This window comes from Panthera tigris, chromosome A1, assembly GCF_018350195.1.
Source record: "Panthera tigris isolate Pti1 chromosome A1, P.tigris_Pti1_mat1.1, whole genome shotgun sequence".
Classification (NCBI taxonomy): domain Eukaryota; kingdom Metazoa; phylum Chordata; class Mammalia; order Carnivora; family Felidae; genus Panthera; species Panthera tigris.
In genome coordinates, this window is record NC_056660.1 from 424,159 (window position 1) to 444,174 (window position 20,016).

Below are 20,016 nucleotides of genomic sequence, written 5' to 3' on the forward strand. Positions count from 1 at the left end.
GGATATGTTTTTAATGTTCTTATTCATTTTTGAGAGAGAGCATGAGCAGGGAAGGAACAGAGAGAGGAGGGGACAGAAGATCTGAAGCAGGGTCTGTGCCAACCTCAGCAAGCCTGATATAGTGCTCAAACTCATGAAGCATGAGATCATGACCTGAGCTGAAGTTGGGACGCTCAGCCAACTGAGCAACCCAGGTGCTCCTGGAGAAATGTGATTTTTAAAACTTTTTGTTATGTCCACATTTGCTAATTTTATTTATTGCTTCTGTAATAAGATACTTCAAATATAAATTATGTGACATGATTTATCTGATTCTAACATTTGGTAATTTTATGAATAGTGCTTATAATACATACCATGTGTTTTAATCCCTTTATCTCTTAGATAGAGAGCCTGGATTTTTTATTTCTATTAAAGACAATTGAGGAATTCTATAAAAGTGAAGATGGAGAAAATCTGGAAATCCTCTGTCCAGTTCAAGATCAAGCCTGTGTAGCTAAATTTGAAGATGGAGTTTGGTACCGAGCAAAAGTCGTTGGTAGGAGATTGCACACTATTTCTACAGGGAAATATTATGCTTAAAAACTGATCCCATTTGAGTTGGTACAGATTAATCGTGGAAGTGATGTTACTTGATCTTAACATTTTGCTCAGTTATCTATCTTTAGTAAGCTAGGGGTAATGTTGGAAGGTAAATCTCTGGGTCTCTTTTTTTCCAAGTTTGCAATTTCTAATTTCATAACTTTTGAAGGATTGCCTGGACATCGTGAAGTTGAAGTTCAATATGTGGACTTTGGCAATACTGCAAAAATAACACTTAAAGAAATGCGTAAAATAAAGGATGAGTTTCTGAATCCCCCAGAGAAGGTAATCTATTTATCATGAATCATAGGGTTAGAATATTAGCACAAATATGAAAGTAATTTTAGAAATAATTTTTACCATAGAAATATTCTGTTAACATTTTTGTCTGTAAGTAATTTCTAACACATAGACTATAGAAAAGAGTTGCTGTGGTTCCTATAATTTTCTATATAGCAACTATAAGTTATTAAGATGTATGTATATCTTAGCAAATAAGCATTAATTATAAATGTATATGTGTATGTATGTTTGTGTCTATGTATTACTGTTCTGCAGCTCTTAATGTTATACCAGTATAATGAGGTAAGAGGATGATGTATTTTGTGAAAACAAAACTCATCATAGGAGTATTTTTACTGCAATCTCATTTATGTGTAAGTATATATAACGTGTGCAAGAGAGAGAAAAGTCTGGAAGAAAAAGTGAAAAATTACCCTTCTCTTGGAATCCTACTCCCCAGAGATATGGTTAAGGCTGATTTTCTATGTCATGTTGCACCTAAGCGTTTGAATTTGGTTAAACAATATTTTTCATTTTAAAAATGGGTAAAAATTATAGGAAAAACTTGAAAATACAGAGAAAAAGAGGAATTACTCAGAATTGTTGAGTATTTTTGATATATATAAATCTAAGACGTGTCTTCTCTGTTTTTAGCGATTATAGGATTAGACAAATAGTCCTATAACCTGATTTTCTCATTTAACAGCATATCATACTTTCAGTGGATGCTTGTTATATCAATGTCTAAATGTGCAGTAATTCCTTCAACCAAATACTCTGTTGATTCCAATTATTTGTATTTATAAAATATTTTGTAGATACCTTTGTACATTTATTTATTTTCTAAATATGCATTAAATTCAAACACAAAGTTTTTTGTACACATAAAATTTTGTTGTAATTTTAAAATAATTGAAAATTAAGTTTACTTTTCTTAATGGCGCAATTCTGTTTGACACAGGCAATCAAATGTAAGCTGGCCTATATTGAACCACGTATGAGAGCAGTGCAGTGGTCCAAAAAAGCTAAGGACAAATTTGAAGAAAAGACTCAAGATAAATTTATGACATGTTCAGTCGTTAGTAAGCTATTTCCATTTTCATTTGTTGCTGTATGGTCATATATAATTTTAAATAAGAGTAACATTGTAACATTTGCCAGAACTCAGAATAAATTCAATGTGTCATCAGTAAGAGTAGTGAGAACATGTATTGTGCATTGGGTATAGTAGGTATAGTTGCCAGCTCTAGAATCTAAAATCAGCAAGAGGCAGAATTTACCATCAGAGACCAAGTCATCCCAAGAGTGCCTGGTTGGCTCAGTTGATGGAGGGTGTGACTTGATCTCAGGGTTGTAGGTTCCAGCTCCACATTGGGCATAAAGATTACTTAAAAATAAAATCTTAACGGGCACCTGTCTGACTTCGGCTCAGGTCATGATCTCATGGTTCGTGAGTTCGAGCCCCATGTCGGGCTCTATGCTGACAGCTCAGAGCCTGGAGCCTGCTTCCAATTCTGTGTCTGCCTCTCTCTCTCTGCTCCTCCCCGCTTGTGTTCTTTCTCTCTCTCTCTCTCTCTCTCTCTCTCTCAAAAGTAAATACACATTTAAAAATTTTTTAAAACATAAATAATAAATTCTTAAAAAAATTAAAAGATGAAGTCATCCTGGACATGGCCTCTTGAAAGCTCTAAAGCCAGAAATTAGCTTCTCTTATTTCTGTTTGCATTTGTGCAAGGACTCTATCCTGATTTTGGCATGATGGATGCTAAAGTTTAATGTGCAGGGAAGTGAGGGGAAGTAGGACATAACTGGTAAATAGTTTTCATATGTTCTTTTTTTTTTTTTTTCATATGACTTAAGTGAATTCAACTGTAGGCTCTCCCCATATTTAGAAAAAATGTTGTTTCTTTTTTGGAGGAGTTTGGGTCCAAGAGACAGGCTGACTATTACCTTACAATTTTATAACCCAACATGTTCTGAAAATGAAAAGTTGAGTAGCAAAATCTGATCTGAATTGACATGAAGGTACATACAGTCTTTATCTCCTTTATAGTAAATATCATATATTCCGTTTCAGGATAGTAATGTATGTTTGTAGGCTGCTGCCTCAGTCTGCTGGAGCTATTACAAAATATTCAGTGTATATTTTACGTAGTCTTTCTCAATTTGAAGAGTTCTGAAACATGTCTGGCCCCAAAGGGTTTGAATTCGGGTATGGGGAGGTGTAGGATTCTGTTGTTTATCTGACTGTGTTGGTCTTAATAAGTACTAGTGCAGAATATACAAGATCATGTTTACTTAGGGTTGATTTATGGGAATTTCCAGGGTAATTTTTACAGCACCTATTTGTTCACATTTATCATACTACGTTAAATGAACCCAACTACTGTAAGAGCGTTAGCCTGTTTTACAGTGAGGAGACTGAAGCTTACTGGTCAGCTGCTCAAGGTTACTTAACGTAGAACTGATGCCTATCAGTGATAATTTATATACATTGTTGATACAAGAAATTGTTCTGAAGAAATAGTTTCTTTAGGGAGGAATGTGATTATAGATATTGCATTGTCAGTCAATAACATTTTTATATCTGTCTTCTCTGATATGAACAGTAAATTAAGGGCTTCTTAGTCCTTGAGTTATCTCCACTGATTTTGTGCAGAATTTAACCTAGATAATTCTGCTTACCAACTTTCCTTTTGGTATTTTATTCTGTTGGTTTTAGCTCCCCCTCCCTGCAGTGGACCTGACTTGGTTCCTTTCTTTACTCTTTCTTTTGCTTACTCACTTAATTACTTGTTACACCATTAATATCCAAACACTAGTCACAATATAGTTATTATCCTAGGTAATTTGAGCAGGGCCTTCTGGCACTCCTTAAATCTAAAATACCTCATCAACCTATGCAATGATGAAATTAAGAGTTTTAAGACATTAATATTAAAATGAACTACCACAGACCAGAAGGGGAGCTTTCCATTAATATGCATTGTTACCTTATAAAGCAACGGATATTTAAATTTTAATTAGCAGAGCAAGGAAGGTGGTGACAGTACAGAACATACAGGAATAAAGAACTTTGTGTATGGGAAATATAGTCAAAGAACTAAAGGGAACGCGAGAGCACAAGAGATGGAAAAGTACGGAGATGAAAATTTATTGAGGCTCATCATCGTTTAGCCTTTTATTTCTAGATGACGTATCTGATCCATTAAAAAGGAGTCCACAATCATTTTTAGGCCCTTGGAAAAAGTTTTATAATATGTGTTTTTATGATATAGGATGCTGGTAACTCTTCATCTTTTTATTTAGAATCATCATTCTGGCCTGCAGCTCTAGCTGCTGTTGTGTAGAAATTGTAGTAGGCATAAACTGCAGTTTAAGTATGCATTCACTGCATATGTTAAGGCATTGAAGTGTGTGTTTTCTAAAGAAATTCCTCTGTTGTTTATGCAGATACATATTAGGCAGGTTCTCTGTGCTGTGTACCATAAGCAAGTAAACAGGCACATGAGATGTAAATTTTGCCCATAAACTCCCAGTTTAAGAAATCTAAATAGATCTACTTGTTGAAGTAGCCAATTTGTTTTCTAAAAGAAATTAAAAGTTGGATAGTTTGTTCTAAAAACAGAGGAATGGGAAAAAATTCCAGGTTCCAATCTTTAATTAAGGGTGTTTTTGGAGTTTTTGTTGTTTTGAACTTTGTGCCATTTTTCTAAAAGCTGTAAATCTTAGCAGATAATCACTGGACTGAATTAACTTTCATTCTTTTGTCCTCTGGAACTAGTTTGAATTTAATAAAACAGTTTAAAGACACATCAGAACACTTATTCAATGAATATAGGTCAAGTTATATTTTTCTGAGTTTAAAAGCTTTAAACTGCTTTTGATGTGTTATAGAACAGCACACAATAATCTAAAATAAAAATTGTATTAATTTGCATATGTTACAGACAACATGGACAATTGCTTTATGTTTGCAAAGTGCTACTTTTACCCCTGCAGAGAGACTTTGATATTACTTAGCAAGAAACCACATGTATGCAAAACGAAATTAAGTTTCCTGTTATTTAAAATTGCCTCATTTAGTATATTTTATGACATATTTCTTTCTTTCCCCAAACTCATCTTAATGGTTTTACAGAAATTCTGGAAGATAATGTGCTCTTAGTTGAGCTTTTTGATTCTCTTGGTGCTCCTGGAATGACTCCTACTAGTATAAATGACCAGCTAGTCAAAGAGGGCCTAGCATCTTATGAAGTAGGGTAAGTAGACCTACAAACTTTAAAAAATTCAGTTTATTCACAGGAAGGTGGTAGGGCGCCTGGGTGGCTCAAGTTAAGCATCAAGAGTTAAGCATCCGACTCTTGATTTTGGCTCAGGTCATGATTTCGCGGTTTGTGAGTTTGAGCCCTGTGTTGGGCTCCACGCACTGACAGTGCGGACCCTGCTTGGGGTTCTCTCTCTCCCTCTCTCTCTGCCCCCCCACCCCCCGCTGCTTGCTCCTTCTCTCCCTCTCTCTCTCCCTCAAAATAAATAAATAAAACTTAAAAAAAAAAGTGGCATATCATTTCCTTTTGGATATCTGCTTTGGAGTTTCCCCGTTTTTGAATCAGGAAAAATAGACGGAAAAATAATTGGAGTCATTAGTTTAATGGGGAGTAGAGTGGCTTTTCCCTCCATCCCTAAGTGACCCTGAAACCAAGAGAATGGCTCCTCAGGATTGAAAGTACTTCTAAAAAGAGAATAGCATCTTATTTCTAGGTAGAACATCTGCTTTAGTAGCCATTTGTACCTATTTGAGAAGAGAATTAGTAAGAGAAATGTCAGTATAGAGTAGTTAGTGGTACAATTAGCCCACATTCCCATTTGAAGAAATGTGAATTTTTTCTGGGTTCAAGTGGATACGTTGAACGAGAGCCAGATTTGAGCCATTGTGCTAATAATACCCAAGACAGACCAGTGGTTGAGGTGACCGCAATACAGAAGGGCAGAGGGGTGGGAGTGTTTGCAGTAAACATTAATTAAATGGAGGAAATGAATATATGGATCTCTGAAGAGAGACATGGTTAAGTGATTCACCTGGGAGTTAGCAGCATATAAATGAGTCCATCAGAATAAATGAAAATCACTTTCATTATTCATCTCAATTTCCCTTGATGAAGATGCAACTATGAGGATTATAATCTATGAGAAAGAAAGTCCAAAACTGGTAGATCATGAACCTGAGACTGAAGAAAAACCAGGAACCAGAGAGAGAACGTTTCAAGAAGGAAAGAGTAGCTAGTGCTGAGAATTCAAGTCAAGTAAGGGCTGAAAATTATCCATTAGATATAGCAACAAAAATTAAGTCACCTTGGTTAGCTAAATCTCAAGCTTATTGTGAAAGAAATTAAGTTTTTCTTTAATAAAAATAAAGGACATCTAATTATCTGTGTTTTCAGTCTGAACTAACCTGACTTATTAAACATTCTAAACACTTCAATAATTTCTCTTTTTAATACATCTTAATAGCAATTGGCTTCCACTTGTATTCTCACTGGCAAGTGGATTGATACTTTTTAGTCATCAAAACAAATTATCAATAATTCTTCTCTTTTTGAGTACAAGATATCAATGGCAGATGATGAAATTATGAACAAACTTGGTATTTAAAACGCTTCTAAAATAGAAAGTTTGGGGGCACCTGGGTGGCTCCGTTGGTTAAGCATCCAGCTCTTGATTTCAGCTCAGGTCATGATCACAGGGTTGTGGGATCAAGTCCCATGCTGGACTCAATACTGAGTGTGGAGCCTGCTTGGGATTCTCTCTCCCTCTCTCTCCGCCCCTCCCCCCACTCATGCTCTTGCTCACTCAAAAAAAAAAAAAAAAGAGAGAGAAAGTTTGGCTTTTAAGGGTGGTTTTTGTACTTACTTTGGTAATAGTTAGCCCTTTTTAAAAAAAGAAACTAAAATTGCTGTTAATATGAAAACTGGGAAGCAGCGAATCATAGCTAAAACTTGTTCATCTCTAGGGGTACCTGAGTGGCTCAGTTGGTTAAGCTCCCGACTTTGGCTCAGGTCATGATCTTGCGGTTCGTGGGTCCGAGCCCCACATTGGGCTCTGTGCTGACAGCTCAGAACCTGGAGCCTGCCTCAGATTCTGTGTCTCCCTCTCTCTCTCTCTGCCCCTCCCCTGCTCATGCTCTATATCTCTGTCTCTCAAAAATAAACGTTTAAAAAAAAAAACTTGTTCATCTCTAGATCTAAGCAAATACAAACATGAATATTTTGCAAACTATTTTTGCTAATGGGTTTTGTTATTTTCCAGGTATACCCTCAAGGATAATTCCAAAAAACATAGTGAAGTATGGGATCCTTCTCCAGAAGAAATTATTTCAAATGAAGTAAACAGCTTAAATCCTGTATCTATAAAATCTCTACCTAATGAGAATCTCCAGTCACTTTATAATAAGGAACTACCTGTACATATCTGTAATGTGATATCTCCTGAGAAGATTTATGTTCAGTGGTTATTGACAGAAAACTTACTTAACAGGTATAACATATAAGGAAAACATGGATTGCATATGGGCTTTTTTCTATATTTTGTTTCAAAAATATAGAAATCACAAATGTAGAATTTTAAAAGCAAAATTATTTCAGTTAAACAGTCACTTAAACACTGGTTAAAAGTATACAAATAGTGTATTTACTGGCTATTTTCACTATATTAGAATTAGTCATTCCCCAAATACTTATTGAACACCTATTTTTGACAACCAGTATTGTAGGTGTTGGGGATACAGTGGTAAAAACATTTACAAGTCTTTGGCGTCATGAAGCTTAAATTCTGGTAGAGAGACAATAGACAAAATATTTACTGTAGTAGATGGTGATAAAGACAGTAGAGTAAAAGCAGTTGAGGAGGAAGGCAATTTTGGATAATCAGGGAAGGCCTCAAAAAGACATTTGAAATGGATCCTAAAGGAAGAGAGGGAGTAAACCATGAGGGTATCTGGAGGAAGATCATCTCATGCAGAGGGAAGAACAAGTTCAAAGGCCCTGCAGTGGAAATGTGCTTGGGTATTCAAGGAAAAACAAGGTATCCAGTTTGGCTTGAGTAGAGTGAGAAAGGGGGGACAGTAGAAGACGTGGTTAGAGACTTAGGTGTTGTAAGGAAAGGTTTGAAAGTTAATTTTTTTTCTCTATACAGTTTAGAAGAAAAGATGGTAGCTGCTTATGAAGACTCGAAATGGGAACCCGTTAAATGGGAAAATGATATGCACTGTGCAGTTAGGATCCCAGATAAAAATCAGTGGCAAAGAGGCCAGATCATCAGAATGGTTACAGACACATTGGTAGAGGTAAATGCAGAGTTAAAAATATAATTGTGAAGGTGAATGGATTCAGTATTTTATCTTGAAATTTTTTAAATCTAATTTTTATTATGCTATTCAATTTGTGAAAAACATTTTGAAATACTGTCTTTCCACAGACTCAAAGTTACTATTTTCATAGGTTTTGCTGTATGACGTGGGTGTTGAACTAGTAGTGAACATTACCTGTTTACGAGAGCTTCAAGAAAACCTAAGGACAATGGGAAGATTATCTTTGGAATGCTCTCTTGTTGATATAAGGTAGTTTTTAGCTGAGTAAATTTTCTCACTATTGAATAATTACAAGTATTTTTCTTTTTTGTTGGGTTCTTGTCAGTTTTAATTTTACTAGAATTCTGAAATTTCATAAATCTAGTTAATTTGGGGGGCGCCTGGGTGGCTTAGTTGGTTAAGTGACTGACTTCAGCTCAGGTCATGATCTCACGGTTCATGAGTTCAAGCCCCACCTCGGGCTCTCTGCTGTCAGCACAGAGCCCACTTTGGATCCTCTGTCCCTCCTCTCTCTGCCCTTCCCCCACTCGTATTTTTTCCCCTCCCTCCCTCTTCCCCCCCCACACACAAATAAGCAGTTATTTAAAAATATAGTTAATTTTGAGGTTTTAAGAAGAGGGAAAGATAAAAATTTGGAGCACATAAACTTTAGAGGTACCAAGGAATATAGATAGGTGAGTATCACGGGTATCTAGGTAGATTCAAACTGCTAAATTATTAAAAACTTGAAGGACATAGGCAGATAGAAATAAAGTATATTTTATAAGCTTAGCATTGCATGGAAAGCTAAAAATACATAAATTACCAAAAAGTGAATTAGGATTCTGAAAGTGGCATGAAATACTTTTTGAATCTAGTAGAATTCTACCATAAACACAGAGCAGTTTGGATAGCAAAACTAAAGACAGCACAGTCGATCTCTAAAACCTAAGTAGACACCTAGGTTTCCCTCTGTAAGCCCCAAATACAAACAAGTACACCATGTGGTACACCATGCCCTTATGGACCCTTAGGGTTATCGGCATTTGTGTGGAAGGAAGGCTGACTGGGATTCTAACAGCTCTGAGAATAGTAATTGACAACAGGTTTTCACTGGAGCCAATGTAAGCCAATCTGAGAACAACAACCAAGACCAAGAAGGGAATAATGCAAGATGCTCTTCATAATTGGATGTGAGAGATCTATAATGTGCCGCATTTTTGTGGTGCTGGAACCTTAGCCATATAACCTTTGGAAGTAAACTGATGCTCTCTTCCATGACCTCACACTGAGCAGAAACTGTTGGGGATAGAGCCTAATTTGAGCAAGACAGACACTGGGGCAAAGGAGAGAAAAGATGCAGATAAAAGTAGGGGAGAGGAGCAAGATATCAAAGTATGAGGCCATATTTTCTGTCACTTTGGGAGAACAGCACCAGAGAGTTCTAAAGCCATGAAGCTAGGAAAGCAATAGTGATCTACCTCTTCCTTCTAAAAGCACAGGAAATTTTCTTTCATTTAAAACATGATGTATCATTTGCAAATATCTTCTCCCATTCAGTAAGTTGTCTTTTTGTTTTGATGGTTGTTTCCTTTGCCATACAAAAGCTTTTTATTTTGATGTAGTCCTCATAGTTTAATTTTGCTTTTGTTTCCCTTGCCTCAGGAGACATCTCTAGAAAAATGTTGCTATGGGCAATGTCAGAGGAATTACTGCCTGTGTTCTTTTCTAGAGTTTTTATGGTTTCAGGTCTTACACATAGATCATTTTTTCTAAAGGAGACTTACAGATGGTCAAACCACAATAGGATATCTCTTCACACGTGTTAGAATAGCTATTATCAAAATGACAAGAAATAACAAATGTTGGTGAGGATGTAGAGAAAAGGGAAACTGATGTACTATTGGTTGGAATATAAGTTGGTGCAGCCACTATGGAAAACACCAAAGAGGTTCCTCAGAAATTTAAGATAGAACTAGTATATGATCCTGCAATTCCACTTCTAGGTATTTATCAAAACACAACTGAAACACTGATTCAAAAAGACATACACACCCCTATGTTCATGTCAGCATTCTTTACAGTAGCCTCACCAAGATAGGAAAGCAACCTGTCAACCTGTAGATGAGTGGATGAAGAAGATGTGTGAAGTGATATCCCATTGTACCAGAGTAATGCTGGCCTTATAGAATGAGTTAGGAAGTATTCCTTCCTTTTTAACTTTTGAAATAGTTTGAGGGTAAATATTATTATCCCTTTCTTAAATGTTTGGAAGAATTCACCTGTATGGTCATCTGATCCTGGACTTTTGTTTGTTGAGAGGTTTGGGGTTTTTTTTGTTTTGTTTGTTTGTTTGTTTTTATTGCCTCACTTTCATTACCACCAGTCGGTCTGTTCGGATTATTTCTTCCTGACTATGTCTTGGAAGATTCTATGTCTCTAAGAATTTATCCATTTGTCCCAATTTTTTGTATATAACTGTTCATAGAAGATTCCTATGAGACTTAATATGGGTATGTATTGTCCTCAGATTTCTTTTTGAAAAATACAGAAGTGGCAGTTTTCTGTTTGTAGGGCACATTTATTCATTGATAAATCCATGGAAATAAATCTAATTCTTTGTAATAAGAATTATAGAATTTTATAAAGGGGGATTAGGAAGTATAAACTTCCCTTTATAAAATAAAGGGAAATGAAATTAAAAAAAAACTCCCTTCATAAAATTCATGGAGATGAAAAGTCAGCATAGGGAATATAGTCAATAATGTTATGATAATGTTGTATGGTGACAAACTTACCAGGGTGAGAACTGAGTAATGTATGGAATTATTGAATCAATATGTTGTACACTAGAAACTAACATAACTTTGTTAATTATACTTTAATAAAAATAAGAGATATATAGAATCTTAGAATTGGAACTCAGAGATCTTAGGGGCATCATGACAGTAATTCTTTTTATACCAGCCCTAATAAATGAACAGTCAAGACCAGCTGACTTCACTGCTGTGGAGCACATCTCTTTCAGTCACTAGTATTTCCCTACACTGTATTAAAATTGGTCTCCACAATAGGATACCTTGTTCTTAGTGACCCCTTTCTGTTCTAATTGCTGGTAGACCATTTATTTAATGTTCTTGAAGAGCTTATCAATAGTAGTTTCCATAATCTGCCTGTTTGCACAGAACATTTCTCTAATCTTACAGGTACCTTTTCCACTGTCTGCGATTACTAAGAGTGACTGTGGGGCCACATCAATAAATTTGTTCTATAAATTGAAAGAATTTAATGCCCTGGAATGGAAATTTCAGGCCAACCATCCTGAAAATTCTTATCCTGGGGACACCTGGGTGACTCAGTCGGTTAAGCGTCTGACTTTGGCTCAGGTCATGATGTCATGGCTCATGAGCTTGAGCCCTACATCGGGCACTCTTTCTCATCGCAGAGCCTGCTTCACATGCTGTGTCTCCCCCTCCCCCGCTCATCACTTTCTCTCAAAAACAAACTTTTTAAAAATTTAAAAAATATTTTATCCTAATTTTCAGTTCTACCTTGAACAGTTCAATCAGAGCAATTGAACAGAATTCATCAATCCTTTAATTGTATCCAATAATGTAGAGAATGTGTTCCTATACACACCTTGAATTATATCTTTTGGACTCAAATGGAATACCATGAGTCTAATACTGGCTAACCTTTAGCACTTCTGGACCCTGTGTTAATTGTCTTACAGGCATTACTCTAGTTAATCCTCACAATAAACCTTTAAGCTATAGATAAGGTATTATTTATAGATGAGAAAATTGAGTCTTCAAGAGGTTATTTTCCAGAGTAATACATCTATTAACTTTTGAGCTAGGATTATAAACAAGTCTGAATTTAGAATTGGAGCAAAGTGCCTGGGTGGCTTGGTTAAACGCCTGACTCTTGGTTTTGGCTCAGGTCATGATCTCACAATTTGTGAGATCAGGCCCCAAGTCAGGCTCTGTGGTGACAGTTCAGAGCCTGCTTGGGATTCTCTCTCTGCCTCTCTCTGTCCCTCCCCTGCTATAGACAAATAAATAGGTAGATATTTTAAAAGAAGAATTGGAGCTCTAATCACTATGATTTACTACCCTTCTGAAAAATCTTTTTCTTATAGTAAAATACACAAAACATATATATTTTGCCATTTTCAGTGTACATTTCAGTTGTATTAAACATATTCACAATGTTGTGCAACCTTTACCACTATCCATTTCCAGAGCCTTTTCATCTTTCCCAACTGAAACAGAGTTGTATGAATACAGACCAAAGAATTTTTTAATGTTGTAAATACTTTCATAATCTTAAAAGTTAATATTTACAAAACGTATATTCATAATAGAGCATAAGAAAATCTTAATGTTAACACTGATTATTTTTAAATATTTATTTGGGGGAGAGTGCATGTGGGGAATGGGCAGAGAGAAGGGGACTGAGGATCCGAAGTGAGCTCTCCACTGAGAGGCTAGTAGCAGCAAGCCCGATGTGGGTCTCAAACTCATGAGCCTCGAGATCATGACCTGAGCCAAAGTCGGACACTCAACCAACTGAGCCACCCAGGTGCCCCTGTTAACACTGATTTTTATCTGAATATCGTCATAATAAATTTTAAAAACCGCAACTAATTCTAAGAGTCACTGGTAATTTAAATTCTTAATTCTTAAGAACATCATTTGGGCTTCTTAGTAAATAGTGTAGCATATTTACTAAATCCTACTTGGTCAAACTACATGCACAGTTGGTTTTGTTCACTCATTAATGTGAAAAGATTGGCCAGGTTAGTTGTTTACCCGATGGGTCAACTCCATTGAAACTCCAGATCTAGAAATCATGTATAGAGAACCTTTAGAGCCTGCATTATGATACTTGTAATCTCTTTCATGGTACCAGTTCTTTATTCTTTGGAGGCAGATTTGATGGAAAGTCAGTTTCAATTCCACAAACTAAAATAGACGAGGAAATTGAATATTCTGCTTTTCATTGACCTGTCAATATTTATTGAACATTTTTTTAAACGTTTACTTATTTTGAGAGAGCGCACGCGTGAGCGGGAGGGGGCAGAGAGAGAGGGAGAGAAAGAATCCTGTGCAGGCTCCATGCTCAGTGCGGGGCCTGACACAGGATTTGATCTCATGATTGTGAGTGAGATCCTGGCCGAGCCGAAATCAAGAGCTGGATGCTATTCCTGAAATCATTATTACACTATGTTAACTAACTTGGATTCAAATAAGTAAATAAATAAATAAATAAAGTCAGATGCTTAACCAGCTGAGCCACACAGGTGCCCCTATTGAACATTTTTACCATGAATATTAAAAATAAATTGTCCATAAATTATTGAGGCTAATATTCATGGGTAGCAATTCATATTAGATTTAAATTCCAGAAAAAAGCTTTCAAAAATGTTTGGGCAGTGGAGTCATTCTTGCAAAGGGATTGTTCTTTTTAAATTTCCATTAAATAGTTTTAAAGTGCTTTCTGTGTGCCAGGCACTATCCTAGGCATTAGGGATATGATGATGGACATAACACATAATACGTTATCCCCACTCTCAAGAGTTTATAGTCTACTCAGCATGTATGAAATGTACATAATAGGTAAAAAAAAAAAAAATACGTAAAATGTTACCTTTTTAAGGGTTCTCAGTGTAGCTGCAGAACAGATATACATGTTAGCATATGATATGATCCCTAAGTAGAATAGAGAGGAATAAGCAAAAGTCTATGAAAACAGAAGAAAATTATGAAAATAACAGAAGCCATGCTTTAATTGATTTCTCACTACATATGAAGTTTGTTCATATATATATGAATATATACATATAGTGGTTCTTTTATATTTCTGTATCTTAGGCTATTTGTTATAAAACAAGTTGTCTGTTTTTGTTGTTTTAGACCAACTGGTGGGAGTGACAAGTGGACAGCTACAGCTTGTGACTGTCTTTCATTGTACCTGACTGGAGCTGTAGCAACCATAATCTTACAGGTGTGTAGTGGGCTAAACAGTTACAATGATGTTTTCTACAATTTATTGTTGAGAAAATAACAGCAAACTATTTGGATTTTTTGACAGCCTTTTTGGTCTTATTTCAAGTTATAACACCTGTTTGTTATAGATACCCCATAGATTATTATATGAATTAATCAAAACATTTCTAAAGTAATAATCTTGAGTTGATAATTTGCATGTCAAAAAACATGCTAGAGAGCATTTCTAAAGCCTTTTGCTATTCTTTACAAACTGAAGAGTTAGTCTTCTAGTGAAATCATATTGATTGTATGCGTAAAAATGGGTGTTTGTGTAAGTATAGGTTTGAGAAGAGGGATATATTTTTTCAGAACCCTTAAAAGTATTCTTTCTTTACTTTTATTCCAATGGGATACCTTTTATTGTGTTAATTTTATTGTGTTAATGATTAGAATTTTCTTAGGTAATTTTTCCGTGTTACTTTTTCTATGTGTACTTTCTCTATTTTCCTAATTCCATGTGAAGCAGAGTATATAGGCCTTGCAGCACTTTCCTTTCGTTACACACACACACACACACACACACACACAGCACACCTGGGAAAATACATTTCAGTTCTACAATTTGCAAACGGTTTAGGAAGATAGACAAATTTTTAACTTATGTTCCCCCAGCCTGTTCTGGGCTGAAAGAAAAGTTTGCAGTCTGCCTCCCCTGACAGATACACCCATGTTTCACCTTGACAGTGAAGTCTTCCTGGGGTGCCTGGGTGGCTCAGTTGAGCGTCCAACTTTGAGGTCATGATCTCGCAGTTCGTGGGTTTGAACCCTGCTTTGGGCTCTGCACTGATGTTGCAGAACCTGCTCTCTGTCTCTCCCTCTCTGCCTCCCCGACTCATGCACACCTGCTTACTCAGTGTCTTTCTCAAAGTAAATAAACTTTAAAACAAGATAAGACAGTGAGGTCTTCCTGACACGTTTCACAAACCAACTATCTGTCCCACTTGACTCTCTTCCATGTTATTTTCTCTCTGATAGAGTCAGGTACCAAAATAACTTTACTAGGTTGGAAATTTATTTTTCTGACTTGGATAAATGTGGAGGAAATGCCTGTGAGAAGTATGTTGTTTATAAGGTTTCATTTTAGTATTTCATATTTACTGTTTTCTTAAATCACTGCAGGAAAACAATACAACATGGCCATTACCTGTGAAAATTTTCTGCAGAGATGAGAAAGGAGAGCGTGTCGATGTTTCTAAATATTTGATTAAAAAGGGTTTGGCTTTGAGAGAAAGGAGGTATGGACTTTTTTTTTTAACACCAGTTTATAATGAAGGCTTCTTATTTGCCTGTGTAAATCCTTATATCTGTGTGCTTTCAAACCTGAATTTCATCTTGCTTGCTCCTAATGATTTATAAACTTAACCTTGAGAAGTCAGCTCAGAAATAAATTCATTCAGGATTGCTTATTTCTTTATTCAGGCTCATTAGCTCTTACATCTTTAAATCCCTACTGACATTTCTGCTTTTATGTTTTCTCTTTTGCTTTGGCATTTACACTCTAAACCAAAGGAAAAGAGAATTACGTACTGGGTACCATATCTGAGCCCTTTGCCATCATTTGCTTAGACAGAAATGTTGAAGCTTTATGTTGGAAATTGTGGTAGGTATATACCAAAATGTGTTTATGTGAAACACGAATGGATAGCAGAAAAGTAATTGAACAATATTTAAATTTAAAGACCTTTCAGGTACTAAGTTTGTGGTTTAAGGTACCATTGGTACAAGAGGCAAAGGATGAGGATATTGCTATAGCCCTAGCTGCTGCTTTTTATTTCTTGCCTACTAGATACAAGGCCTATTAGAACTGCAAACACATGTTCCAAGTAGCCACTTTGTACCATACGTGGCCAGATCTCTTTTTTTATCTTGCACTATTATAAATTAACTTATTTGGGCCAGGACCCCGGTCCTGATGTAATGGTAGGAGAATGAGAAATCAAAAATAAAATGGGGCATGAAGTAGTTAGGTAAGCATGGTAGCGTGTACTGGCATACAGCAAGGCTCTGCGTAAAGATATCCTGCATGTGTCTCTTTTCAGGTTCACTGGCTTTAGGCTAAAGCAATTCCTTGGTAAAAGAATGGTAAAGTGGAAAGTACTAGGCAAGTTAATACTGCTAACAAGTACCACCGTGATGTTCTTTACTGCTTTTACGACACTAAAACTATTAGCTGTCTTAAGGCTGAAGTCCAAGTGGGAACGATGTTAGTTGAAGAATTATGTAGCTGTCCCACAAGTGCTTATCTCCTTTTTTTTTTAAAGAAAATACAAGAAAGTAGAAGAAACAAAAACCTACAATGCTATGAAAATAAACAATATTTCCTATAGGTTTTTTTATAGTATGCGTACATTTTTTTAACTGGAAGGGAATGACAGGAAGTAAAAAAATTATGAGTTATAGCTTATTACCACTGACACTATCTCAGTAGTGCTGAATTTTTTTTTTTTTTAATTTTTTTTTTTCAACGTTTTTTATTTATTTTTGGGACAGAGAGAGACAGAGCATGAACGGGGGAGGGGCAGAGAGAGAGGGAGACACAGAATCGGAAACAGGCTCCAGGCTCCGAGCCATCAGCCCAGAGCCTGACGCGGGGCTCGAACTCACGGACCGCGAGATCGTGACCTGGCTGAAGTCGGACGCTTAACTGACTGCGCCACCCAGGCGCCCCTGAATTATTTTTAAGGGACTTATTATTTGTATTATTTTCATAGAATGTGTGTATGTTCTGTCTGTGGACTAAATTAGAATTAGCCTGAAGATGTTGTATTTCCCTTTAAGATCTAGTTAATTGTACAATACTTGTAACATACTTTGAGATTTTAAGACAGAATAACATGTAAATATGAGACAGTAATTTAAAACATTTAAGTGAAATTATATTACTTTTTTCTCAAGCTGATTTATAATTTAAAACAATTTTTATTATAACTTAAATTATGCTCTTTTTTATATAACAAATTAGACTAATGTATCCTAGACTAGAACAAATATTTTCTTTAAATTTCTAGTATATTTGAAGGACTCTCTTTATATCGTTTTCCAAAGAATGTTTTCATTTGCTCATGTTTAGATATATTATTTTTTGGATGTTACAGAATTAAAAAATTAAATAACAGCCATTCATCTGAGAAGTCTTTGGAAATCCCCCCAGAACAAGAAGATTCAATGGTTACAAAGTGTATTAAGACTAACTTTGACCCTGACAAAAAAGCTGCTGATGTTATCAGTGAACACAAGGTATCTGAATTTAAGCAGAAAATCCCAGAACCAAGAACCACTGGATGCTACAAACCACCAGCTATTCCTAACATGAAAGTATTTGAGGCAACAGTCAGCTGCATTGGCGATGATGGAACTATATTTGTAGTACCTAAGTTGTCAGGTAATATCTTTTATGTTATGTGGGATTGATTAATCACTAAAAGTAGTAGCTAGCAGCCCAGTTCTCTATGAAGTATACATAGATTGAAATACCTTGGGCAAGATTTAACCTCATTTTCACAGGTTTTTTGTGAAAATAACTCATGCAAAGTGCTTTTCACATAAAAATCATTTGTTGAGACATCAGGGATAGACACTGGGCGTAAGAAAAACATGGAGCTGGTTCCAGGTTTGTAAGACCTGGCACTTATGCAAGTTTGGGAGCTCTCCAAGAGAAAAGAATACAAAAGTTCATATTCTGTAGAATGAGGAAAGAAACCACAACGAATGACTGGAGATTGGGAGCCCTTTGAGAATATTCATCTCCTTCCTGCTATCTCTTTAAGCTTATGTACAAATGTCTCCTTACTACAACCTGGGTGCATCCAGCGTACTTTGTAACTGACAGCAGCTCTAGCACTCATGGGTATTTAAGTCCATTAGCTCCATAATAAGTATTCCAGCTATGGATAGGGGTATGATGGCTATGCATTTGTTGAAATTTTTGTCTCATTTGTTGACCTCCTAAACCCTGTTTTTCTGGTTCAAACACAAAACAAATCTGTGCAATTTGCTATTCTAGAAGTGAATAGTCATAGCTAAAGCTGGTTGACTGTTACGTTGTCAGGCAATGTGCTAGATGTTTTACATTTAATCCCCCGCAATACTGATAATGGAGACAGGTTCTGTCATACCAGGTTTACAGATTAAACTGAGGCTCATGGAGGTAAAGAAACAAGATCATACAACTAAAGTGGTAGAACTGATGTGGCAGTTGCCCCCATACTTTGCCTTCAGTGGTATCAGTTATGGGGATATGTATTTACTGTGGAAATGATGAGCCAATTAGCAGCAAATAGCAACATTAGAATTTTAATTTTATATCCCGGAATTATGTTGTGTCTATCTAAGCATCAAGTAACACCTGACTTGTGTTCTACTTTACTTAAGTATGCTGGTAAAATGACATTATCTTAACATGGTAGTTATTTTATATTAGGCTATCTGTTAATGTGTTTAGAGCTTTTAACCATGCTTTATTCCCAAAATAATGCTTACATTTATAACCAGAGATCAGAATAATTATTTACATGCTGTTAGTTCCATGTTTTGAAACGTATGGAAGCTACTGAAGGAGTTATATTTTTATTAAAGCTCTAGTAGTTCCTTATACTATTATCCCGGTGATGAGATTATTAAAGGTTATTGATGGTTTCATATTGAAAATGGGAGGAAATTCTTCCTAAATGCTTTCTATTTTTAATAATTTCTTCAGAATTTGAGCTAACAAAAATGATGAATGAAATTCAAAGTAATTTAAAATGCCTTGGTCTTTTGGAGCCTTATTTCTGGAAAAAGGGAGAAGCCTGTGCAGTAAGAGGATCAGATACTATGTGGTATCGAGGCAAGGTAATGGAAGTTGTTGGCGGCAGTATTAAGGTGAGTCTGGTATACTTTTGTGACTACTTTAAGGCTAAATGTTATAATGTTAAGTGATCTTTAGAGTATAAATACATGAAAGTTTGATTAAAACATGTATTAATGAGTTCAGTCTTGTAGGAAGACCAGATACATTATACATTCATTCATAATAAGAATTTTTATTTCCAGGGCACCTGGCTGAGTCAGAGTGTGTGACTCTTAATCTTGGGGTCATAAGTTTGAGCCCCATGTTGGGTGTAGAGAGAACTTAAATAGGGGCCTGGGTGGCTCAGCTGGTTAAGCATCGACTCTTGATTTCAGCTTGGGTCATGATTTTGTGAGATCCAGCCCCACATCAGGCTCTGTGCTGACAGCATGGAGCCTGCTTGGGATTCTCTCTTTGCCTTTCCCCGACTTGCACATGCACACATGTGTGTGCTTTCTCAAAAATGAATGAATGAATGAATGAATGAATGAATGAATAAGAATTTTTACTTTAAAGTATATTTATTAACTTGAATAATCAAAAAATATTTCCAGGTAGAGATTTGGCTTTTGGTGCCTTAATGGTGCCACTTACTTGTAATTGGCAGCCCTGTTCGTACACAAACAAGTAAGGCAGCTTGTTTTCCAATATGTTAGATATTTCCTTAGCAAATTTGTTTACAGCCCAGCTAATTTACCCTTTCACAGTAACAGTTTATCTTTCCAGAATACTGAGGTAGTACTTGAGTTTCATGCAAAATCTTCAGAGAGAGCTGCGTATTTTGAAAAACTGCATTTTTTGGGGGGGGGGGAGGAAAAATTAAAGAGAAAAGTCTTTTGTTTCTACTTGCACAAGACTTTTGTTACGTATTTGATGATGATACCTAACAATTACATAGCACTTCAGGTTTTTAAGCTTCTTTCACA

The 20,016-nt window shown here is 36.0% G+C and overlaps 1 protein-coding gene across 2 annotated transcripts in view; it reads left to right on the plus strand.

The window, feature by feature from the left end:
* RNF17 (ring finger protein 17) overlaps positions 1 to 20,016 on the plus strand; it is a 112,656-nt gene that overhangs the window by 56,089 nt on the left and 36,551 nt on the right. For both annotated transcript variants that reach the window (XM_007087862.2, XM_042987154.1), the window contains 11 exons: positions 385 to 538; positions 752 to 867; positions 1,826 to 1,946; positions 5,006 to 5,126; positions 7,171 to 7,398; positions 8,056 to 8,206; positions 8,361 to 8,479; positions 14,128 to 14,218; positions 15,382 to 15,497; positions 17,358 to 17,644; positions 18,959 to 19,122. In XM_007087862.2, the coding sequence (XP_007087924.2) occupies positions 385 to 538; positions 752 to 867; positions 1,826 to 1,946; positions 5,006 to 5,126; positions 7,171 to 7,398; positions 8,056 to 8,206; positions 8,361 to 8,479; positions 14,128 to 14,218; positions 15,382 to 15,497; positions 17,358 to 17,644; positions 18,959 to 19,122 (1,668 nt within the window). The remainder of the gene's footprint in view (positions 1 to 384; positions 539 to 751; positions 868 to 1,825; positions 1,947 to 5,005; positions 5,127 to 7,170; positions 7,399 to 8,055; positions 8,207 to 8,360; positions 8,480 to 14,127; positions 14,219 to 15,381; positions 15,498 to 17,357; positions 17,645 to 18,958; positions 19,123 to 20,016) is intronic.